General features: G+C 44.3%; 1 protein-coding gene across 1 annotated transcript in view; it reads right to left on the bottom strand.

Annotated features, from left to right (window-relative positions):
* The window catches only part of LOC112813842 (ectonucleotide pyrophosphatase/phosphodiesterase family member 7-like), a 30,195-nt gene extending 11,199 nt beyond the window's left edge, over positions 1-18,996 (bottom strand). Inside the window, exons 1-2 of the mRNA XM_073900277.1 lie at positions 18,702-18,996; positions 1,361-1,506 (exon numbers count right to left, since the gene is read on the bottom strand). Coding sequence (XP_073756378.1) covers positions 1,361-1,506; positions 18,702-18,981 — 426 coding nt within the window. The 5' untranslated portion in view covers positions 18,982-18,996. The remainder of the gene's footprint in view (positions 1-1,360; positions 1,507-18,701) is intronic.
* Between the last annotated feature and the right edge of the window lie 7,169 nt (positions 18,997-26,165).

Below are 26,165 nucleotides of genomic sequence, written 5' to 3'. Positions count from 1 at the left end.
AAAAATGAAGCTGAGGTAGAGTCATTGACAACCCCTTGTGATTCATTTAGAGCTATGTTGTCCAATATAGTAGCCCTTAACCACATGTGGTATTTAGATTTAAATTGAAATTAATAAAAATTAAACGCAGTTGGGCGCCTGGGTGGCTCAGTCAATTAAGCGTCTGCCTTCAGCCCAGGTCATGATCCCGTGGTCCTGGGATCCAGTCCCGCATCGGGCTCCCTACTTAGGGTGGAGCCTGCTTCTCCCTCTGCCTCTGCTGCTCCCCCTGCTTGTTCTCTCTCTCGCAAAAATAAATAAAATCTTAAAAAAAATTAAATGCAATTAAAAATTTGGTTCCTCAGTCTCACTAGTCACATTTCAAGGGCTCAGTAACCACATGTGGCTAGTGGCTTCCATGTTGAACAGTGCACAGTAGAACATGTCTATCATCAAAGAAAGTTCCATTGGATAGTTCTGGCTTAGAGCTGTAGTGACCAACTGAAGTGCTAAAATGATTCAGACTCCTTTAATGACTAATAGTTTTTGAACATTTAGTTTTCAGCATGTTACATGCATTATCTCAGTTAAACTTCCCAATGGGCTTAAGAAGCAGAGACTCTGATAAACTTCATTTTATGGGTGCGGCAAATCAGGCACAGGACGGAGGGTTTTGCCCAAGGTCACGCAGCTGGAGAAAGGTGGAGCTGGCCAGATCTTGCTCCAGGAGTCTAAGTCCACAGCCTGCATGCTGAGCTGCAACAGTATCACCTTGTAGCATGACATGCCCAGTGTATGTTGGAGCACAGAGATGAAGCTCCAGTGCCAAGGGATCTTTGGAGCAAAGGTTGGTGCCTTGGGGAAGACGAGGAAGAGGTTCTACTCCAAAGTGATGACTGTGGGAGCTAATTAGGAAAATACAAAGCTGACAGCAGTTTTGGGGCTAGGACTTAAACATGCAGCTCTGATTTCTGCCTTTTTGAAGGAATAGTAAGTGGCCACTGGAATCCTTTCAAGTGAATGTTCTCAGAGCTTTTCATGGTCTGAAGATTCATTAAATGGTCAACTTCATTCTTAAGGGCTTTTATGGTTAAGTCTGAGGCAAGTGTATAAACAGATATTTATGAAAGAGCTGCTGAGTTCAGACCCTATGGTAAGCCCTGGAGGTGCAATCATGATTAAGCCAGACTCTGCCCTCATAGAGACTCATCCATCGATAATGGCTAAATGCGTATTTTGTTTAATACTTACATCAAATCTATTAAATAAGCACATCATCATTATTCCCATTACTCAAGGTCACAGCTCCTAACCCCCATCCTACATGCTTAGGAATGAGAGGCGATGTCCCTGGAAGCCAACCCAGGGTTTCTGATAGTACCTGTCTCTGGGCTGTGATCCAGAGGGGGAGAACACCATTGTCCCACCACTCAGTCTTGTTCTGTGTCGTTTTGTGGGAGAACTTCCATTGTGTCTCTGTATTAAACATCATGTTGTGAATGACTCCGTGATCTTCAATCCAGCGACCTTGGGAATGAAGGAGGGAAGGTACTGATAAGTTCTACAAATGGATACTGCCAGGGTATCAAAGTGATCTTAAGACCTCCCCCAATATTCTTCTGGTTGGCCTATTTCTTCTGGGGGATTTTTGCTCCAGGTGGCTACCCTGGGGCTTCAGACTTGGTTTTCTGGAGGTACAAACGTTGGTAGGCATAAAGGAAGGGCTAATTTCTTCTCACAACAGCCAAATTGGATCTGCTCCCTGGAACAGACCTCACAGTCCTGGAGGAAGCTGGGATTGGCTGTGGAACCTGATGTGGGAGGGAAGGCAGGGCATGGGGAGGCCAGATTACTTGGGCTATTCTGTGTCCAGAAGGTAAGAGCCTGGAATTTGGATATTTCCTGTGGGATGACTTTCCTTATCTTCTGCTTGTGATGATCTGATTCAATATTGAATATCCAGTGGGCCCAATTCTTGGCAAACATCCCAGGGTTTTTCCTAGGACTTTCATGCTGCTTGAGGAAAACAATGGAATCAGGAAGGATTTCTAGACATACATGGGTATAGACTTATTTCTCTCTACTTAAAGAAGGAAGGCAGATGTTGGAAAATGTGATTAAGCTAGATTATTCTTGAAAACATAAGAATTGAACTAGTATAGAAAAAACCTGTGATCTTATATTGTACCAGGGAAAAGGGGATGCATGTTGGGGGGCAGTCTAAAGAGTGAACCAAAAGATCCAAGGGGATAGCTGAGTACACTTCCTTACCTGCTGGGACAGAATCCTCTGGGTGACCCTACTGATTATAATAAGATAGTGATGATTTCTCCTATTTCCAAGTTAAATCAAGGCAAGACATTCTGTGACTAGAACTTGATGGTCATGGGAACCAAGAAGGGAAAGCTCTCCACTGGCTCAGAGTCATTGCCAGGCTGCTGGTGGGTAAAGCCCCCCTAGGATGGCCAAGGCTTTCAGCTGGGAAGAAGCAAAAACAGTTGTTGCTTTATTGTTTCTGCCTTGTAGGTAGACCATGCTTAGGGGCACTGGAAAGAAGTTGTGCTGCTGTCAGGGATTGGGGCTTTGGGGTCAAGATTCCTGGTCAGGGATCAAATTAGATGGTCAACAGGGGAAGAGCATGGACCTAGAGTCCAAGAGAGCTGGGTACCAACCCCGACTTGGCTTTTGAACATGCTATGTGAACTTGAATAAGCCCTTAACCTGCCTGGCCTTGGTTGCCTGAACAATAGCAGGTATGGGTTGTGTGATGAAATCATGGCACATATTTACTGTCATGTCCTAAGCCAACACCTTTCCTAAGTTTTTAGGGACATTAACTCATCTAATACTCCCAACAACCCTGCAAGGTGGCTACTATTACAGCCCCTCTTTTAGAGATTTCCCCCTTTAAGGAAACAGGCACAGAGTTTGCTCAGGATCATGTAGCAGAATTGGGCTTTGAACCCCAGGAGGCTTGGTTACAACCCATGCTTCTTTTTAAATAAGTAAAATTCACATAACATAAAATTAACCATTAACATTTTAAAGTGTACAATTCAGTAGCATTTAGTATAGTCACAGTGTTGTACAATAATCACCTCTTTTTAGTTCCAGGGCATGTTCATCACCCCAAAAGGAGTCTGAACCCATTAGCAGTCACTCCCCAGTCCTCCATTCCCTCATCCCCTACTGGCCTCTAGTCTTCTTTCTGTCTCTATAGTTTTACCTGTTCTGGACATTTCATAGAAATGAAATCTCACAATATGTGACCTTTTGTGTCTGGTTTCTTTTACTTAGCTTCATGTTTTCCAGGTTCATCCATGTTGTAGCTTGTATCTGTACTTGATTGCTTTTTATGGCTGAATAATATCCCATTGTATGAATAGACCAGAATTTGTTTATCCATCCATCAGTTGGTGGACATTTAGGTTGTTTCTAGGTTGTTGGGCTATTGTGAATAATGCTATGAGCATTCATGTATAAGTGTCAGTTTTCAATTCTTTTGGGTATACATCTGAGAGTAGAATTGCTGGGTCATATGATGAATCTATATTTAACTTTTTGAGGAACCGCCAGACTATTTTCCATAGTGGCTGTGCCGTTTTACATTCCCACCAGCAGCGTCCAGGAGTTCCATTTTCTCTATGTCCTCACCAACACTTGTTATCTTCCTGTTTTTGATTATGGTCAACCTAGTGGATGTACAGTGATAGCTCATTGGGTTTGACATGCATTTCCCGAATGACTGATGGTATTGAGCATTACAGGCTGGGGTCTTAATCTCTCTGTTATACTGTATGTCAGGGGGCAGGGCCGTCAAATACCACAACTGAGAGTACTTTGTTACGAGTAGGTGGGGGTGAAGTGGGCAAGAAGTTTTCAAGCCTCACGATTGAGTAATGGAAGCCTTTTGAAATCTACAACAAATTGTTTCCTTGTTATAGTGTCTGAGCTTTCTCATGGCTGAGCCATGCCATATCACAGTAGATGAAATGGAAGCACAGAGACAATTCACCCAGGGGTAGCTTGCTTTTGCCTTGTTTTTGTCCACCCCCACCCCGCCCCGCAAATCCTGGATTCTGTTCTATGTGACTCTTCCTGCCCACTAAAGATCAAATCACCCTGGAATTACAAAAACCTGGCACTTCACCTAGTCTAGTATTTATCCATACCACCAACATTAGAATCAATTGAACTGCTTGTTAAAAAACACAAATTCCCGGGGCGCCTGGGTGGCTCAGTGGGTTAAGCGTCTGCCTTCGGCTCAGGTCATGATCCCAGAGTCCTGGGATTGAGCCCTGAGTCGGGCTTCCTGCTCAGCAGAGAGTCTGCTTCTCCCTTTGCCCGTTCCTCCTGTTCGTGCCTCTCTCTCTCTCTCAAATAAATTAAAAAAAAAAAAAAAGCAACCAAACAAAAAACCCTCACAAATTCCCTGGTCTCCACTCTAGCCCTTGCTGAATCCACACCTCTAGGGTGGGGTCTGGGAGCCTGCATTTTCATAAGCTCTCCAGGTGGTTCTAGTGCCCACAGACATGTCCCACTGACATGTCAGAACCACTGTTTCAGGGGCTGTTAGTCATTCACACATGCATGTGGATTAGTTCTAGCAGATTGCCCATTACTCCAAAATCTGGGTTGATAGCAACTCCCCTGAGGGACCAAAGGGAGGACAGACAGCTGTCAAAACCTGGAGTACTCCACTATCTGGGGAAGCTTGGGGGCCCAAAGCCACTGGGAGGATTTGGAGGAGGGATTGGAAGAAGCAGAGGATGCCACAGACACAGAAACTTAACCCTCCTGGACCTTAATGATTCTGGCTTCCAGACTCTGGGACACAGAGGTCAATTATAATATTAGTTAAGTAGACGAACCTGGGAACCAATCATAGAATCCATTTTCCCCTCAAAGAGATGTTACCCAAGTTTTAAACACCTAACCTTAAATGAGTTCATGGGGCATGACCCTTCTATTCTGTGGCATGGCTAGTCCCAGTAATTGCACAAAGGAAACTCTCCATGGTTTTGGGTTATTTCCACCCAGACACTTAAAGGCACGTTCTAAATCCAGCCAGCAGCTAGGGACCACTAATGACCCAGCAGAAATTTCCACTGCCCCTTTGGTTCCTGCTTCCTGCTGCTCAAGGCTCTTTATCCTGGTTAAGGGCCAGTTCTGGAATGTGGGCAGAACAAGACAGAGGAGGGAAAAAGCTAAGAAAGGAACAGCTGCAGGGAGTGGCAATCAGTTTTACTAAAATTGCATTTTCAACTCTGGAGACAATCAGGGACGGGGCTGGAAAAGCTACGTGAAGGCAACACTGTTGACCATGCCTGGAGTTCCAGTACCTGCAAAGGAACTGGTTTCACTTGGGTCAGATGACGCTGTCCTCACTACAGTATGATGCTACAGAAGGGGGGCTGCTCTCAGAGGCGAGACATCTGGTTTTGGTTTTGGCTTTTGTAAGCATTTGCTCTCTCTCTCTGGGACTCAGTTTTCTCCTCTGTAAAATGAGAGGGTTAATGATTTCCAAGGGCCTTTCTGGCTTTATCCATTCTGAGAGTCTGTCATCCATGTCATTTCAATGTCTGTGATGTGGGTAATTATGCAAGTTAAACAGGAAGTAGGATGAGCTCTCCTAGAGAACGTGATTCCTGCTGCTTGCTAATTATGCTTTTATCAGGGTACAATGCATACACCCACACCATGCCAGTTATGGCAAGGTGTGGGTAAATTCACCCAACCAAGCCTTTCAAGTGTGGGAACCAACCCAGCTAGATTTGACTTCTTTCTCTTGATTCTCAGAGACTGACATTTATTTATTTCCCAAATACTTCAGGGTGAATTTAGGAAACCATCAATTCCAGTGTTTGATCCAAATCCTCTCTTTCTCAGACATTTTGAGCCAAGTATTATCCTTGATTGTCCCATGGCATTTACAGCTTAGGGGACAGGGGAGAGAGAGTTAAAAAGAGAGAGAGAGAGCATGTTCTGGGGTGCCTGCAATGCTCACAGGCACCTTCTCTTAGATTGCCCTACTTACAGGCCTTGCTGAGAGGCAGGTCTAGGCACCATATTTGTAACATGTGGCATCTCCTCCCCACATTCAGTTGGTTGGTGAGAAACCCAATTCTCTCTCTCAAGACTTAAACCAAGAGATGTAGTAACTAGTCTACTGGTTGTGGGCTCCGAGCAGCCTACCATGATGGGCCTTGGGCAAAAAGAGAAAGCTGGTTGTGAGTGAGTGAAGCAGAGACAGGAGAGTTCCTGGGGCTGATTAGAAGAACACTGGGCTTTTGAGAGCCAGATACATAAGGTCTGGTTTCTCTAAATCCATTTTCCATTTTCTCTGATTGTCTCTCATTTGGTTCCCTTGCCTGACTTTGCCTGTTAGAGCCTTGCAGGGCAGTCCTTTCCCTTGTGCTAGTGTGAAAGTATTTCTGTGTTTTATGGCTGTTTTTCCCCGACATAACTGGTGATCAATGCTCCAATAGATGCTGAACAAAGTGCAGTGGGAACACAGAAAAGAGGGGATCAGGGAAGGCTGCACAGAGGAGGTGACACTGGAGCCTGGTAGAAGGCAAGTGCAAATGCAGTCCAACCGTGAACAACACAGGCTTGAATTGTGTGGGTCCACTTATACACCAGATTGTTTTTGGTAAATATACTACAGTACTGTTAATGTATTTTCTCTTCCTTATGATTTTCTTAATAACATTTTCTTTTGTCTAGCTTACTTTATTGTAAAAATATAGAATATAATATATAAAATATGTGTTAATCGCCCATGTTATTGGTGAGGCTTCTGGTCAATGGTAGGCTATCAGTAGTTAAATTTTGGGGAGTCAAGGGCGCCTGGGTGGCTCAGATGGTTAAGCGTCTGCCTTCGGCTCAGGTCATGATCCCAGAGTCCTGGGATTGAGTCCCGCATCGGGCTCCCTGCTCCTTGGGAGCCTGCTTCTCCCTCTGCCTCTCTCTCTCTCTCTCTCTCATGAATAAATAAATAAAAATCTTTAAAAAAATTTTTGGGGAGTCAAAAGTTATACATGGATTCAACTGTGTGGGGCTTCACTACCACTAACCCCCATATTGGTCAAGTGTCAACGGTATCTGCCGTGATTTTTAACTATTAAAACTAAGCACTTCACTGCTTGGACAGAAGTAGATAGAGGTGGTTTTATAATAGCCTGCCCCGGTTGTATCCATTATCAGTTACCTTGTTGAAAGGTTTATGTAGCCTGAGTTTGCTTAGTGCTTTTTTGTTAATGACCTAAACTTCTCACATGATACGCACTTGGAAATAAGTGAGCAGTATTGTTCAGTTATGTTGTTGTGGACAAACCACTATTTTGGCCATTGTTAGATGGCTTGAGAGATTAATTCCAAAGTTTGAACTAAAATAGGGTCTGGCATCTACCTAGTAAGACTGTTGAAGTTCTTTCCTTTTTTGATTATGATGATGAAAAAATGGCTGAGATGGTTCATGACTTGCCTTTTCTCATCATCTCAGTCCTGGATTCTTGGCCCAGAAGCCCTGCTCTAGAACTTGCAAAGTTTTCAGGTTTTGCCAATGTTCTGGGCTATTCCTTGGCTTGTGATAGATGAAAACCACTCCTTTTATTCCCTGATCCTAAGGTTAGGACTGACATGACTTAGACTCTAGACCTAGATTAGACCTGTCTAGATGCAAACCTTCATGGGCCTTCAGATCATACAAGAAATGGGTGCCTGTGTAGCATTGCTGTGGGCTGTCAGGGAGTGTCATTGGAACTGGGGACACACGGCACTCATGTCATTCCATCCTGCTTATACTTTCCACTTAGCATCCATCTCATTTCCTCTTGGATTTCAGATGATTGTCTACAAATATGTTTTTTACATTTGTTTACAAACTCCCTAAGAGTAGGTAGGGTTATGCCTCATTTATTCTGGTGTCTCCCTGGCACAAAGCATAGAGATTTACCCTCATTAGACATTCAATAAATGTTTGTTGAATTTAATTGAACAAAATCCCTCTTACCTCTGCCCCAGTTGCATTTGGCCAGGTATGATCTGAACAAGTAGGAAACAGAACCTGATTTAGTCCAAAGTCAATTTGGGAAAAAAGATATTTTAGTGGGATTAAAAGAAGCCATGCCACAACTTAATAACTTAATAAGGGCATTCCTCCCCCTCTGCTCCAAACATTTGCTGTGTTCATACCTACTAATTTTCAGGTGTAACAGTGTATATTTACAGATAGTCCATTTGGGCATAGACACACTTTAATGCATTTATTTATTTAACAATAATTTGAGGAACTTCTATGTTATTCACGAATTCCTTTAAATTGATCTACCGTATAAACTATAAGCATGTCTTCATTTTCCTCCTGATTTGTGATTCATTAAGTTCACATTCCCAAAACAAAAGAAGAAAATGTCTTTTTGACCAGCTAGTATGAAATCAGTGAGGAAGAACAGTTGCCAAATCAAGTCAACCAACCACCTTAAATCAACCCAATGTTCTATTCTTGAGCTGACAAGCTCATTGAGAACCACAGCCAAGACACTGATGGGAAACAGCCCACACTGATGCTCAAAACCGCACTTACCCAAGTTTACACACCCAGGGTGCCACCCATTGATAATCCACTGGACCCATAACAAAGGTACTTGAAATGAGGACAGGTGAACCAATCAAAATTTAAAACCTTCTCAACTCCTGCTACAGAATTGAGGCTTGTCTCCAACACTAGCACTCATGATGGCAGCCCTTTTTTTGGACAGAGAATATAAAACCCTAGCATACCCATTTTACTAAACTGCTCTTGCTCATGTGTAAGTGCAAATGAAAAACGCTGATGCTGCTTCTTTTTTACATTGCTTTTTAATTATGGCCATCCATAAATCATTTTATCCTTGAACAAGACTTGAGAATGGCCCTAAGGCAGAGGCACGATTCCTTAGGAACTAGGCCAACAGAGAATGGGCTTTCACACTCTCTACCTCTTCCTTTAATCTGCTGTCAAAAACAGAAACTTTCTCTCTTTGAGTAGCTGGAAGCAGCTGGCTGCATTTAAGTTCCATCTGGGAACTCTTCTAACACACAGTTCTACCCTTGTCCTGCCTTACTGACCACTGTCACAGAAATGGAATCTGTCACCTGCATTTTTTTCTCACTTCATTTTCTCCTCTTACCACTATAGTGGGCTGAATGGTAACCCCCCAAATTATATGTCCATATTCTTTTTTTTTTTAAAAGATTTTATTTATTTACTTGACAGAGAGAGACAGAGTGAGAGAGGGAACACAAGCAGGGGGAGTGGGAGAGGGAGAAGCAGGTTTCCCACTAAGCAGGGAGCCCGACGCAGGGCTCGATCCCAGGACCCTGGGATCATGACCTGAGTCGAAGGCAGATGCTTAACGACTGAGCCACCCAGGCGCCCCTAATATGTCCATATTCTTATTCCTAGAACCTGTGAATGCTACCTTATTTGGAAACTAGGTCTTCACGGATATAATTATTTAAGTTAAGGATTTTAACATGAGATCATCCTGAAAATCATCACGTGAAGAGATTATCCATATTGGCTCTAAACCCCCTTATAAGGGGCAGAAGAGGAGAGGACACAGATAGAAAAGGAGGAAGCAATGTGACCATGGAGGCAGGTATTGGAGTAGTGTGGCCACAAATCAGGGAGTGCTGGCAGTGATCAGAAGCCTAAGAGGCAAGGAAAGATTCTCTCCTGGAACCTGTAGAGGGAGCATGGCCCACTGATACCTTGATTTTGGGCTTCTAGCCTCTAGACTTTCTGTTGCTTTAAGCCACCCAGCTTATGGTACTTTGTTATAGCAGCCATGGGAAACTAATGTACCCATGCTGTCAGTCTCAAGTGGTTCCAACTTCTCTTACTCAAGGCATTGGGATTTGGAGCAGTCATGATTTTTTGCTCAGTTGCTGTGGTGTTTTGGGCTGACACTTTATCCTGTGTAATCCATAGACCTGAAACATTGGCATCTGATTTTTCTACATGTTGGAGATTCACGTCATGACAAGTTAGGAAATAATCCTGGTTTTCCAGCCTTCCTTATTTTCAAGACTTCCTTTTTTCCCTCCTTGTGGAAATGACTGGAGTTGGAAGCACATCTTTTCTGTCTCCATCTGGGTTTTCTTTGCTTTGTTCATCTATGTTTTGGGGGTTTTGTTGACTTCCAGGACTTTTTTATTATTATTTTTTTATTTGACAGAGAGAGAGAGACAGCAAGAGAGGGAATACAAGCGGGGGAGTGGGAGAGGGAGAAGCAGGCTTCCCGCTGAGCAGGGAGCCTGATGCGGGGCTCGATCCCAGTACCCTGGGATCATGACCTGAGCCGAAGGCAGACGCTTACCCGACTGAGCCACCCAGGTGGCTTCCTGGACTTCCAGGACTTTTTCAGTGGAGAGTTATTTCTGGGGAAGCAGGATGGGAGCTGATTAAGGTTTATAGCATCTTCTGACTAGGTTTCCAACAACATCTGTTGGGCTTATATTGTTATCAGCAGCAGGGATTTAATTTCCTTTCCCTACCTCTTTTACCTCTTTCAGACTCTTTTTCACTGGTTAGAGTGTCACATGGGTGACCTTTGGCTCTCTGATTTACATGTGATTTGTGTATTATACATCTAGTCCCAGGGTTCTCAAGTAGGGGGTAATTTTGTCCCCCAAGGAACATTTGGCCATGTCTGGAGACACTTTCGGTTGTCACAATCGGGGGAGGGATGCTACTGTCATTTAGTGAGTAGAGGCCAGGGATGCTGCTAAACACTCTATAACGCACAAGACTGCCCCCCTTAGACAAAGAATGATTTGGCCCAAAATGTCAGTGGTGAGACATTGAGAACCCTGCCCTAGTCTTAAAGCTCATTCAAGTATATTTGACCATGCTTCCTTTGCTCCTTCTCAGGTAGAAGGAGAGTCATGGATTCATGACTGGTAATGACATCCATGAGGAATTTTTACCTCTTATAGATTGATTTTGGGATAGAATGTAAGCAACTGATCATTTGTGCAAATTATTCCCTGTGCACCTCCAGGGGATACCATCCACATAGCATTCACGAAAATAACCTCCGTAGAATTGTGTTGTACACAATATACAGTTGCAAGTGATGGCTCTGATTTTGGGGTTGCCCTAGTGGGGTTCTGGAATTGGGAGAGACTTAATTTCTGGCTGATAGGGAGCTTGAGCCCATCACTGAGTACCCTTTCAAGGAAGGAGAAAATGTTGAGCAGAGAGGACCTCACTTTTATTATTCTCGACCATCCTCTAGTTACCAGAGTCCCCTTTTCGCCTCTGATCTATATCTATTTGACAAGATTTAAAATGGTCAAATTATAATATCACAGCTTACGTTTTCCATAGCCTTTGTCTGAAACATGGTGGTGATAGCTTCTTATTTTCAGTAGGTTCCTTGGGGGAGAAAAATATATGCTGCTGCCGTTAAGACTTCCTATCCACCCACCACTTGCTTGGCGGGATTTCCTTAGTTTCAGCAGCATAAGTTATTCTCACTGGTCCTCAATCACTTTGCAATAAAAACTGAGATTGCAAAAATGTTCACTATCATTACCAGTGATGGAGCAGTAAGTACAGGCTTCTGGAGAGGGAGAAGGAATTGGGTGATTTAAACTAGCAGAATGAGCTGCTAACCCTCAGAGAATGGCTTTTCATTTTGGTGAGATCTGAAGGGAATTGGGACAGTTCAGGGAGACTGGGGGGACCATGCTGGGAGATGGCTGTTTGCACGTGTGGTTACTGAATCCACAAGGAGCCCATGCTCTGTGAGCCAGCCCCACAGGTGACTTCTTGGGACTGAGTACTAGGCCACTGGACTACACACCCCCATCCCCATATCAAAAGCCCCATCAAGCTAGTGAGGTAGACCTTGGCTCTTCCTGCCAGACCTTCCTACATTGCTCTTTTCTCTGATAACAGTCCTTGATTTTCTACTGAGAACCCACCAGTCTCTGACTTGCAGTCCACGTGGTTTGTGTGGTGCTTGCCACCGCCCTTAACCCTGACCTGGGGGTGGATACGTATTCTTAGCTTGGGTGTTCACCATTGTTCCACCCCCCACCCCAGGCCACAGTGATTGGTTTTGAGAAGTAAATTGGCCCAATGAGAGCCAATATTGGGAATTTTGTGGTCACTCTCAGAAATAGAGAAGGAGAGGGAGAGGGAAAAGAAAGAGATTGATCACTCTGGTGACATAGTTTGAGGACCTGGATTACTAATGCCTGTAGTTATCAATTAATTATGTCTTATAATACTGTTGTGGGTTGAACTGTGTTCCTCAAAAAAGATACTTGAAGTCCTAAGCCCCAGGACCTCAGAATGGGACCTTATTTCAAAATAGGGCCACTATAGATAAGGTCATGCTTCAGCAGTTTGGGCCCCTAATCCAAATGACTTGTGCCCTTATGAGAAGATGGCCTGTGAAAATAGACACACAGGGAGAAGTCTATGGATTGGATGGAGGTTGAGAGTGTGGCATCTATAAGCCACGGAATGCTGGAGATTGCCCGCAAACCACAAGAAGCGAGGAAGACGGAGGAAGGGTTCCCTACAGATTTGAGGGGGAGTGCAGCTTTATTAACACCTTGATTTTAGACTTTTGGACTCCAGAATTGTGAAACCATACATTTCTGTTTTTTTAAAAAGATTTTTTTTTTATTTTTAAGTAATCTCTACACCCCATGTAGGGCTTGGAATCACAATCCTGAGATCAAGACTCACCTGTTCCACTGACTGAGCCAGCCAGGAACTCTATAAATTTATGTTGTTTTAAGCTGCCCAGTTTGTGGTATTTTGTTATGGCAGCCCTAGGAAATGACTACAAATACTTTCAAATTAATAACTCTCCTCCCCCTCCTCCTTCTTCTCCTTCTTTTTTTTTTAAGATTTTATTTATTTATTCGACAGAGAGAGACACAGTGAGAGAGGGGACACAGGCAGGGGCAGAGGGAGAGGGAGAACCGGACTCCCCGCTGAGCAGGGAGCCCGATGTGGGACTCGATCCCAGGACCCTGGGATCATGACCTGAGCTGAAGGCAGACGCTTAACGACTGAGCCACCCAGGCGCCCTTCTCCTTCTTTATGTCCTCCTCCTCATCATTCCCCCCCCGCCTCCTCATTTTTGCCTAAGCAACAGAAAGGGTCTAATACTGATGAGGTGACACACTATGATTGGAGAGGCCAGCCTCCGTGGACATTCATTGCCCCCTAGGATTCAGGGGTTAGCCATAATTCTGCAGGCTTTCTGGAGCTTCACTCTGGGGCATGTCCCCTGTTACCTTATGACTTTATACAAAGACTGATGCTCACTCCCTGTTTATCTGAGCCCCATCAAGGACCTGTTTGTGCTAGGCGGAATTCCAAAATGGCCCCCAAGGTTCTTGTCCCCTGATATATAAGCCTGGTATAATTCTTTTCCCTTGAGCATGGGTGGGACCCGTGGCTTGCTTCTAACCAGCAGAACATGGAAAAGTTGGAGATTTTGCAGATCTCTTGAACCTTAATCAGTTCATTTTGAGTTAATCAAAAGGGAGATTTTCCAGGGTGGGCCTTACTTAGGTGAGCTCTTAAAAGAGGATCTAGAGCAGAGAGACCCTCTCTTGCGGCCTCAAAGGAGCAAGCTGCCATGAGTTCTACAGCTGCAGGGAAATGGATTCTTCCAACAACCACGTGAGCTTGGGAGAGAACCCCAGCCCAGCTGACGCCTTGATTGCAGCTTTGTGACACACTGAGCAGAGGCTCAGTGGTGCTGACTTCTCTCCCATGGAAACTGAAAGATAATACATGGGTGTTGTTCTAAGCTGTTAAGTTTATGGTAATTTGTTCTGCAGCCATAGAAAACTAATACATCATTCTATTTTAAGAAACTTCCAGGTCCTGTGGCCAAGCCCATGTTTGTGTGTGTGTGTGTGTGTGTGTGTGTCTGTGTGTGTCTGTGTGTGTCTGTGTGAGAGACATGGATATTGGGGGTGGCGGGTGATGAAGCCAGGTGGGAAGAAGAAAATTAACTTGGAGGAAGTAATGGCTCATTTGATGGGGAGGGGATGAAGCTGATTAAAATGCAGGCCTGCCCAGTGCCCAGTTTTGGGGAGCTGGAGGGAAAATGTTTCCCCCAGAGCCAAGGCTTGCTTTGCACTTGGGAGCTTTGATCCTAGATAGGTGCCCCACTTCCACCTCTTGCAGTGGTGATGGGAGGGCCAATAGTTGGAGGAAAAATACACATTCTTTGTAAGGATGCAAAGATTGTCTCACATGGAGAGGTGATAAGGTAGGATATTTTGAATAAATAGCCAGTTTTTAAGAAATCCTCCATCCCTGAGTTTCTTGCTCAGGATTTCTCTCCTCCCTGCTTCAAGGAGAGGGTGCCATGGGAGAAAACATGGAAAGCGGGTATTTCTGCTAAGCTCTGCCCCTTATGGGGAGCTAGGGTGCAGAAAAAGGCTTGGGGGGCACACTTGGGTGCTCACCTGAGTGAGAGCACATTTCCCTGTCTGATTCCCTGAGCTGTCAGAGAAAGGAAACAAAAAGGCAGAAGGATCCACAAGAAAGAGCTCTTCCTCTTTCTCCCTGGCAGAGCTACAAAGAAGAGGAAACACATCCCCCAAAAGATCTGTGGGATCTGGGAACCAAGGGGACATGAGCCTGTGTTGTGGGGCAAGCCCTGACACTTAAGTGTAGTTGGCCACTGTTCCTGCTGCCAGGCCCAACAGAGATGCTAAAACAGTAATTGTTGATTGAAGGAATGCATATGTTGGAAACCCTCTAAAAAAAACCTCTTCACTCTCCAGGAAGACTTTCTTTACCAGCAGCAGGGAAAACTGATGAGGGTCATATGACCTTGGCTCTGGGGTGAGGGAGAGATATCCACACACCTGATAGCCCCCAGGCATGAGGAGGCCCTGCTGCCCACATGAGGGCAGCAGATGCTCTAGGAGGCCCAGAGTTCTGACCCTGGGCAGCTAAGTCAGCTGTCTTAGGGAGGCTTGCTCATGGATCATTGTGCCTGGGACACGGCTTCTCCTGGCCTTGACCTGGCCCCTGCCCCTTAAACTCTGTCTAGGAAGCTCAGAGGAGTGGCCACATGGCTTCTTGGACCTGAGCCTGTGTTGGAGCTGTGTGTCGTATGCAGCTCAGATATGAAACAGTGCGACAGGTTCCTTCTCATCACCTCTTTTCCCTGTTAAATTGCCCAGAGGTGTACATAAGAACACCAATTAATTAGTTGTTGAGCTAAGAGAGCCCCATTTATCATATTTTGTGTCAGGCCTACACCCTGGAATCTGATGAGGTCTTTGGGTGCTGGCAGCACGAATTTTATTCATTATTTTTTCTATTATGGATGATTCTTTACCACATTGGAGTCAGACAGAGGTCTGCTTGAACCCAGCTCATGAAGACAAATGCTGGGGGTTTTGTTGGGCCTGGGGTGGCCTCTGTTTCATTAATACAGCATATTGAGGATATATATGTTTCCTAGAAGCTCTGAGGATGGGCAACATTCACAGGGGTTTGGAATGATTACTTAATTAGAATCAAAGATGCTGGTGGGTCATAGTCATGCTGGAAGGCAGGGATTGAGGAATCAGTGTCTGTAACCATCCAGGGCTAAATTTGAATCTTAACTTCTGTCCCAGAAAAGATTTGTACATCTTTGAACCTCGGATATCTCACCTGTAAAGAGGGTAACTGTCCTGACTTCATATCACCATTACAAGAATTGAAGGATCTGATGATGATGGTACCTGCTTAGCATTTTTATAAGCCAGGTATTAGGTTCCACCATTCAAGGCAGGAGTTTTCAGCTGGGGGCCAGTTTGCTCCCTGAGCAGACATTGGGCAATGTTTGGAGACATTTTTTGTTGTCACATTGGGAGGAGGGGGTGCTCCTGGCATCTAGTGGGTTTACAGGCCAGGGATGCTGCTCGGCATTCCACAGTGTACATGATGTCCCCCCTGCCCCACGAGAGAAAAATCTGGTCCCAAATGTCAATAGTGCTGGGGTTGAAAAACATTTTTTAAAGTTGAAGCAGAGTGAATGTTCACCTGCTCAATAAATGGCAGGTCTGGTTATAAATAGAGGGTTCAAAGAAACATGTTTTTTTCCACAGTGGGTGAAGTAAAAAGATCATTTTGTTATTTATAGGCAATACATTTTACATGGTCCAAGATCTAAAAAGTACACAGGGGGTACAATTCAAAGTCTCCCACCCCCTGTCCTCCCTGGAGGAACCAGTATTGCCAATTTCTTGTTTATTTATCCAGAGGTCCTCTATACATCTATAAGTAATTGTATGCACATATGCATACATTTATATTATATGAACACATATATACACACATTCTTTGCATTTTGCTTTTGTCACTTAATCCATTTTGGAGATAGCTTCCTATCAGGGCACAAAGAACTACCTCATTTTTCCTTTTAATGGTAACAGATTATGCCATTCTATGGATGTCTGGTATTTTATTTAGTCATTCCCCTCTGGGTGGCTAGTTAGGTTGTTTCTATTTTTCCTGTGGTTACAAATGCCAATGCAATGAATAACTTTGTATGTACAGTGTATATCGTTTTCCACCCAGCCTATATATAAAGTCCTACAAGTGGAATTGCCAAATAAGGAAATTTGTATGTTCCTGATTGTATTGGCTGTTGCCAAATTACTCTGCATTGAAACTGTACCCATTTCCATTCCCCACTGGCAATGAATGTAGAAGAGGAGGTGCAGTGATTTTATAATTTTTAAAAAATCTGCTCTTACTGTTTATATCTTCTCATTGGAAACCTTCTGGGAATAAATAAAAGGTGGGCATGCCTTATAATATTTTGTGCCCATCATATTCTCAGTGTTCAGGGACCCAGAATCTGCCCATGGGAAATCTTTTAAATGTTATGAAGTTAATGCCACTGGGAAGTAGCGTTCGCTTTCTCCAGAAAAGGGCTATTTAGTTCCTGTTTCCTGGCACTAATAGTTCCCAAATGACTTGCCTCTCAAAGAGTTTACATGTAGGAAAATCTCTCTCAGCAAATCTCCCTCTGAGTGGTTGTTCAGCTTTATTTTTTAAGTTTCTGGGCCCCTTTGAGAGTCTGATGGAAGTGATAAAACCCTCTTCCCAAAAAGGTACCAGCAGTTTGTGTATCATTTCAGAGGCTCCTAGAGCTGCCTTGGACCCTAAGGGAGTGGTTCTCTGGGTAGGGGTGAGGCTCATGCTGCCAGGCACCACTCCCTACCCCATGAGGGGGGTCTGTGGATCCCAGGCTCATAGCTGGGCAGAACCAGTTCTATGTGGCCAGGGACACACTCGTTCCAGACCTGGCTTCCCCCTTGCCCGCTTCTTGGCCCAGTGACTGATGAGTTATTCAGCTTTTCTGAGCTTTAGTTTTCTCATCTGTGGAATGGGGACAGCACTTGCTTTGCAGTATTTTTGTATTAGAGATGTCGAAGTCAGAGCACGTAGCACATGCCCGGCTTCAGGCCTATGTTGGAGGAATGGAAGCTATTCTTATTCTTACTATAGTGAAATCCTTCGCATTTTGGCAACTGGGATTCTGGAACGACCACATTCTTTCCTCTTACAGAGACCTTGAACATGCCCTTCCCTCTGCCTGGAATACTTTTCCTTCCTCTTTGTCTCCTGAGGTCTCTTTCAGTTCTCAGTTCAACCGTCCCATTTCAGCCTTTCCCTGCCTCCAATTTCAAGTCAATTTGCCCTTGCTATCTTCTCCTGGAGAAACTCTCCTCTTCCTTCTCAGTGCCTCTCCTGGTTGTAATGAGATCTATTGGTGTATTTACTTGTCTAATGTCTGTCTCCCCTGTCTCACCTGGACTACATGCTCCAGGTGATCTGGGGAGACTGGCAAGGGCAAAGGCCCTGAGGCAGGTGGGGGCTGGGTGGAGACACAGGCAGGTGGCCTTTGTGATCTGGAGAGAACTCTGTGAGGGGAAGAGAAGATGAGAGAGGCCAGGAGAGAGTGGGTCAGGGGCCAGGTCGTGGGACTTTCTGAGCCACAGAAAGATAAGATTTGAATTCTTTTCAAAGAACACATTGATGGGACACCTGGGTGGCTCAGTTGGTTAAATGTCTACCCTTCAGCTCAGGTCATGAACCCGGGGTCCTGGGATCAAGCCCAATGTTTGGGCTCCCAGCTCAGCAGGGAGTCTGCTTCTCCCTCTCCCTCTGCCCCTCTACCCCGCTCATGCTTTCCCTCTCTCTCTCAGATAAATACATATAATCTTTAAAAACCAAAAAAAAAAAAAACAAACAAACAAACCCCAAAAGACCCATAGAGCATTGGTGTCCCTCCAGCTCTTCAATAATAAGCCAGGGAGTCATCTAATCTAATCTAGTTCTTTAAAGTTTAATGTTTTATTATTTTTATAAAGTTCTTTTAATGATTTAGTTTTGGAAAAGATCACCAGCCACTGTATATAAGGCAGGGTGGAGGGTGGGTGGGCCTGGGGAGCAGGGAACAGGGGCTGGAGAGGCTGTAGCTGTGGTCCTGATTGTGTCTGCAGGTTGGTGCCCTGTAGCCAGTGGGTTTTAGAAACCAGAATATTCTAAGCTAGTGCTTCTTCCAGTTGCATGAACTGCCTCAGTCTCCCAAGAGCTCACTGAGAATGGGCTCTATTTCAGGGAATGACAGACACTGGGGCTTCCACTAGCATTGGTGGACTGGCTGCAGAGCGGAACTTACCGGAGATGGTGGTGAAGTGGGATGGGGAGGTCATTGTCACAAAGGGTGGTGTTAGGTACTTGGCCTTCACGCCCTCCCGGGCCAGGCGGTCCATGTTGGGGGTGTCCACATCCTGGTCGTAGTTCCAGCGGAAGCCATCGAAGGAGATCAGCAGCAGCTTGTTGAAGTTCTTCCTCCCGGGGACAGGGTGGCAGCTGGCCCAGCCCAGCAGGGCAGGCAGCAGCAGTGTCAGGACCCGGAGCCCTGTCATGCCGCGAACACCATCCATCACAGAGTTCATGGGCCTGCTCCCCTTTTCTCCCTTTTTTATCTGTGGTTGAACAAAGTCCAAATTGATAATTGTGCCTGAGCTCTGTTGTGGATCGAAACACCTGGAATGTAACAAGATGTCATGTTTTATGTGATGAAAAGTTCTGGAAATGGATGGTGGTGATGATTGCACAACGTTGTGAATGCATTTAATGCCACTGAACTGTACACTCTAAAATGGTAAAAGTGGTAAATTTTGTTTTTTGTTTTTTTTTTTTTAAAGATTTTATTTATTTATTTGAGAGAGAGAATGAGAGATAGAGAGCACGAGAGGGAAGAGGGTCAGAGGGAGAAGCAGACTCCCTGCTGAGCAGGGAGCCCGATGTGGGACTCGATCTCAGGACTCTGGGATCATGACCTGAGCCGAAGGCAGTCGCTTAACCAACTGAGCCACCCAGGTGCCCCAAAAGTGGTAAATTTTGTGTTGTGCATATTTTACCATGATAAAAAACGTCAAACCATGTGAAATATTTTGGACTTTTGTATCAATTCCACTATTGTGAAAATTTGAGGAACAAATTAGACTGGTGCTTTCCTTTGCTCAGTATATTCTGTTTTTTTATAGGGAAAACAGATTATTGTTCCTTATGACTCTGAAAGCAACCACCATGGACTGGGGGCCTGAGAGGGCCAGGAACTATATACACATTATCTATTCCATTTAATTTTTTCAAAAAAAATCCGAGGTAGGTTATCGGGTTGGAAATTTCTCATAAGAATTTAAAGAAGTCACTGTGGCTAGATAAACTTAAGATTTACCATTTTAACCTTCCGGAAGTGTACAAATTCAGTGACATTTAGTACATTCACAATGTTGTGCAACTATTACCTCTATCTAGTTCCAGAACTTTTTCATCCCATCAAAAGGAAGTCCTATACCCATTCACAGTTACTCCTCATCCCTCCCTTACCCATTCTCTGGTAACCGCTAATCTGCTTTTTGTCTGCTTGGATTTATCTCCTCTGGACATTTCATATACATGGAATCATAAAGTATGTGGCCTTTTGTGTTTGGATTCTTTCACTGAGCATAATGTTTTCAAGGTTCATCCATGTTGTAGTGTGCATCAACATTTCATCCTTTTTCATGGCTTATTAGTATTCTATAGTGTGGATATGCCACATTTTATATATCCATTCACCAGCTGAGCAACATTTTTTTTTTCCATCTTTTGGCTATTGTGAATAGTGCTGCTATGAATTGAATACCCTTTGCTTTTCACTTAATTTTTGCAATATATCTGTGAGGTGGTTTTTACTTAGTAGCTAAGTAAACAGCTCAGAGAGGCTATGGAACCACTTCATGGTCACACAGCAGATGTGAGGCTGAGACTGTAGTTTTCCTACTTGGCCACCACATGTTTGCTGGGCATGGGAGGGTGTGTTAAATTCCTCAAGGGCACAAATTGCTTTGAATACTTTTAAGGATCTGCAAAAAAATGAGCACGTACTATGTCCTAGATGTAAGAGATACAGAAATATAAATGAGAGGTTGCCTGTGGGTGGCTCAGAGTCCAGGGGACAGGCAGACAAGTAAAGTGTTACATGCAATGGAAGGGTCCTGCTGGAGGTGTGCATGGGAAGTGATGTGGGAGCAGAGGTAGAGGGTCCCAACCTGGAGAAGCTGGGTAGGGGAGGGTTCTTCGGAGGAGGTAGTGCTAGGCTTGAGTTTTATAGGCTGGAGGAATTAACCTGTTGTAAGCACTGTCACTCAGCCACTCATCTGGATATGACAACATCTGCCTCCGGCCTCATCCTGCAGGTACATGGATGACATTTACCTTTGCACTTTTAGAAAGATCTATGCCTTGTATAAAGATGTCATCAACTGACAGGAGTTGAAGGTTTGTTCAGGTATTCAGGGGAAGCTTTTGGAAGATTTTTGTCTTGACGTGGGTGTACTGAAGGCTGCATATCAGACCCAGATGGAGAACCTGTTTCCCCCTTGCTGAAATTGCCTGGAATTCTGTTCCAGGTTTTTGCTTAGGTTGAATCTTTGGGTGAAGAAGTGGTGTGCCAGGGGAGCTCTATTTTGTATTTATATAACTTGGCTTCTCTGATTAATTAGCATATATTTTGCTATTTGAGGGATTTTCATAGAATTTTGTGATGAGTGTGCAGCATTGCGGTTGAGTGTGTTTTGAAGCTTTCCAGGTTGAGCATGTTTTGAAGCTTGGGTTCACATCTTGACTCTGCCACTTACTATCTATGACACCTTGGCACAAGTCCCTTAACCTCTGTATGTCTCTGTTTTCTCCTCTGTAAAAAGGAATAATGATATGTTTTCTAAGGTTGTAAGACTTTGATGAGATGTTGTACATTGGTAGGAATGTTTACTGCTCATGGGATATCCATGTTCTCCCCCTCATTTCCCAGCCCCTTTGTAATTACAGCCAATGTGCTGAGTGGAAGCCACATGCATCACTTCTAGCCTACAGCTGTCTAGGGCTGGTACCTAACTATTTCACTCTCTCATCCCCTGCCACCCCATTAACTGGAAGTCTTGTGTTAAGATAGTAGGCTTTCGGGTGCCTGGGTGGCTCAGTTGGTTAAGCGACTGCCTTTGGCTCAGGTCATGATCCTGGAGTCCTGGGATCAAGGCCCGCGTCCAGCTCTCTGCTCAGTGGGGTGTCTGCTTCTCCCTCTGACCCTCCCCCCTCTCATGCTGTCTCTCTAATAAATAAATAAAATCTTAAAAAAAAAAAGATGGTAGGCTTTCCATCAGTCTGGGTCTCTGAGTGACCATATGGAGCATAGTCCCCAACCAATCCATGGTGGAATGGAGTATGGGAAGTCAACCTTTGTTGCCAAGCCATTGAGATTTTGGGGTTCATTTGTTACTGTGGCATAACCCAGTCTATCCTGGCTAATGCAGCAGGTAAAGTATTTACATGGGTCCCTCGCAGTGTAAGTGCTTAACAGTGGTTGGTTACTTGTAGTATGATGATAAATTGCCACTGAAAATTGTGTTATTTGATCTGATGATGCCAATGATGCTATTTTGTGCTTGGACAAATTTGACTTGGTATTCCTTGGCATTCCAGCATGTGGGAGGGACAGATGATTGAGGGGCAATAAAGCATTATTATCTTTAGTTTGTGTCCTTGGATACCTCTGGTGGCAATAAACAGTGTATACTACTCTTGAGAAAGCCAGACCCAGAGCAGAGTTGCTGTTGATCCCTGAATTGGGCCTTTCCAAGGAGAGACTCTTGAGTACCTGGTGTGTAGATTCTCCAAGGGAACTGGAATACTTGTACTAAGTGGTTTGGCCCTTTGGGAATTATGTACAATTATATAATTGTAATCATTTAGGCCCTTTTTGGGGCCATCTATACATATCTCTATATTCTGGAAGCACAGAAAAAATAGCTAGCAGTCATGCAACAAACAGTCTTCCCTGTCCACTGAAACATCCCCGAAGTGCCATATTTCATGTAATCAGCAGAATTTGGTGGAGATGGTTGGCTAGAGAAAATTTTCGTTATGGTCACTGTGATGCTTATGGTTGCAGCATTGAAATGTGCCTTGGTTTCTTTTGGTAAGTTTTGTTGGAAGGCATAAATTCGTCGTTTGTTTATCAAATATTTATTGAGCACTTTGGATGGGGTGGAGGATGAAATATGGAGGAGAGAGTAAATCTCTTACTGCCACTATGTTTTCAAGCTGTCCTGGTACTCACTGTGGGACATGAGGCTTGAGGGTCTCAGTTCCAGAAGCATCTTCCTGCCATGCCATCTTGATTGTGCCATTCTTTCTTGCAAGTTCAGCCATCTCTGACTCTTAACCTTCTTTTGCACGGTTCATATATTAGTCACAGGAACTGTTATAGAATTGCAGTGTGTTGTGTCAAACTTAAGGATACCATTAAACTTTGTTAAGTTTCAAGAATACCATTAAACTTTTTGGGGTGCCTGGGCGGCTCAGTTGGTTGATCGTCCGACTCTTGATTTTGGCTCAGGTCATGATCTCAGGGTCGTGAGAGGAGCCCCATGTTGGGCTCCGTGCTGGGTGTAGAGCCTGCTTAAGATCCTCTCCCTCTCCCTCTGTCCCTTCCCCTGCCCTCTCTAAAAAAGAAAGAAAGAAAGAAAAGAATACCATTAAACTTTTTAGAGAAATCTGTATATTTATGACATAGTCACTGGAGTGGAGATGAGGAATTCCAAACAGATTTTGGGAATCATCCCAGAATGAGGTAATAGGTAGAACTCTTGGTTGCAAGTCACAAAAACCCACATTTTATTCGTCTAGGTAAGAAGAGGGACCATGTTTTAGTCTGGTTTTGCCCTGAAGCAGACCCTGAAACAAGGATGGGGGTGCAAGTGGTTTATTGGGAGGTGATCCCAGGGAGCACTAATAGGGGTATGGGGAAATGATTCAAGGAAGCGAAGGAGGCCAACATGGAGTGTTTCAGCCTTGAGTGTATGCAGTGCTAGAATGATGAGTACTATGGGCTATGGGCATGGCATCTGCTACAGGTTTTTTAGGGCATGATTTCCCATGTCACTGAAATCATTCTGCAGAAAGGCAGGGATGCAGCTGGGTTCCACAAGCAGGGACTCACATACCACCAGATCTCTCTTTCTATCTCTGTGTCTGCCTTTGTCTGCATATCACCTTAATTTTCTTTCACTCAGGACTGGTTTTCTCCATAAGGTGAGGAACATGACCACAAAAGCTCCTGTTTTTCCTTATTTCAGAGTTCCTGTCATCACAGAGAATGATTATATTTTCCAGTTCCAGTTAGGAAAATTAATCCAAGGGAAAAACTCTGATTGGCCTATTTAGATCTCTGGGCCAATCAACTGTGACCAGAGGGCAGGGTCATATAAGCTCCTGGCAGTCTCCGCTAAGAACCACATGCCTGAAGTAGGAAGAGGTACAAGTCTCAGTAGAAGGGAGTGGTGGTAGGCTGAAAAAACAATAGATGTCTGTGATGTAAGGATCAGGAATGCATCCTGTTAAGCCTAGTAATTATTGGGACTTAAAGAAACTTTTTAAATATAAAGTGTCACTGTAGTTCTCTCAGGATGATTCAGCAGAAAGTAAAAACCTATATGAACTGAACACTTCCTGTGCACAGGCTGTTGCTATGGATTCAGATCCTTATTGATGGATCCAAAGATCTCAGTTAAAATGTTTCTCAAGAGATGTAAACTCTGGTAGGGACTGCTTATGATAAGGCTGAAGTTGAGAATTGGCATGTAGGAATTCTAATTTCTTTCTTCCATTGTGTACTGTCAAGTTTAGGCTCTGGCTGGCAGTTATGCATCTCAAAGGAAGGTTGCACATAAAGCGGTGTGTGTATGTGTGTGCATGTGTGCGTGCGTGCGTGTGTGTGTGTGTGTGTGTGTGTGTGTGGTAGGTAGTTTCCAAAGATGATTGCAACATCCCACAGATGCTCTTTTGCAGTGTGTTTGGGAACTCTTCCATTAAGAAGTGGAGTCATTTCCTTCCTCTTGAACCTGGGCTGGCTTGTGACTTGCTTTGACCAGTAGAATGTGGCCGAGGTAATGGTCTCTGACTTTTGTTTCTAGGCCTTGAAATTCCTTGTAGCTTCCCTTATTTTTGCTCTCTTGGAAGCCCTGGCTCTCCTGCTCAAGGGGCTGTGTGGAGAGGGGCTCTGGAGGGTAAGAGGCCATGTAGAGGAAAACCAAGTTCCCTAACCAATAGCCAGCATCATCTGCCAGGCATGTGTGTGAGACCATTGTCAACCTTCTAGTGCAGCTGGGCCTCCAGCTGCATGCAGCCACACAAGTGAGCCCAGGTGAAACCAGCAGAGGAAATGACCAGCCAACTCATAGAATCATGAGAAATAATAAATTGATGTGGCTTAAAGCTACTTAGTTTTGGGTGTAGTAGGAATAGCTCATGAGGGTGTGAGCATTGGGGTCTGCATTTCCCATCTGCTGAAGATCCATGAGTTCATAGGATTCAATCCAGAGCTGACTTATTTCCTTAATGTCCTATTGTTTGAAACTTCTATGAAAATCTTTTTAGAGACTTAAATTTTTAGAGCACTTTCAGATTCACAGCAAAATTGAGAGGAAGGTATAGAGATTTCCCACACATTCCCTGCCCCCACACAAGCACAGCCTCTCCCACTATCAACATCCCCCACCAGAGTGGGACATTTGTTACAACTGATGAAAACATTATAGTCACCCAAAGTTCATAGTTTATATTATAGGTCACTCTGTTGTTGTACATTCTGAGGGTTTAGACAACTTCCATGAAGTTTTCACAGATTTGGACCATTTCAGGGAAATCTCAAAGCTCAGAAATTATTTTGCCTCCTGCCATGTGGTTGAGCCTTATGAATTCCTAAGAAGGATCTGACATAAAAGAAAAATTTTACAAATGTATTCTTGTGGCTTTACTTCAGAAAGATTCACATCAAGTGTTGAAATAAGTGCTAGTGTTATTCTAGATCATGTTTTCGAAGACTCACATGGCCTCAGGGTTGGCAGGATCAAAATGGCCTCCTAGCATCTGTGACATACCCAGAAGGGCTGGTTCAACTGGAGTGGATCCTGTTCTCTGGGGGCTTATGTACTATTTCTTTAAGACAATGCCACCACCCTCCTCTAAATCTCCACAAATACAATCCTGGAAGCCTTGACGAAGTAGTGCTTTAACTGAAGATTGTACTGAAGAACTGAACTTTTTTAAAGTTCCTTGCTATATGGCCACATCACTTTCTCCTTCCTCCCCATAATTTCTTCTCTTCACTCTCTCTGGCCACAGCCCTTTCTCCAACCTCACCCTGCCTTTCAAAACCCCTTCAGCTTGCATGCTTCCTTTAATGAAATCTCCATCTAAACCTGCATAACCCTGTGGAGCACAGTCCACTTACCACATATGGACATCCACCAGCATCATCTTCACTACTCCAGGCAGGCATTCTGGTGTGAATTCTATGCCTGTTGGAGAATTTGTTCTCATACTCAGCTGATCCCTCGCCCCGTACCTTCAATCTCCTGCCCCTTATTTGACACCTTGGGCCACACTGAGCAAGTTGAACTCCTATTTCTTACAACAGGTGTTTGAATGTGCCCATATTTCCACTTCTTGTCCTTTCTCCCTTTCTCCCTCCCTCCCTCATTACCTTCCTTTTTCAGATCTGGGTTGGCACACTTTTCTGTAATGAGCCGGA

The sequence above is a fragment of the Callorhinus ursinus genome, unplaced genomic scaffold, assembly GCF_003265705.2.
Source record: "Callorhinus ursinus isolate GAN/ISIS: 27379988/994484 unplaced genomic scaffold, GSC_fseal_2.0 scaffold13, whole genome shotgun sequence".
In the NCBI taxonomy this organism is placed as follows: Eukaryota; Metazoa; Chordata; class Mammalia; order Carnivora; family Otariidae; genus Callorhinus; species Callorhinus ursinus.
This window is presented reverse-complemented; position numbering and strand designations above follow the sequence as displayed.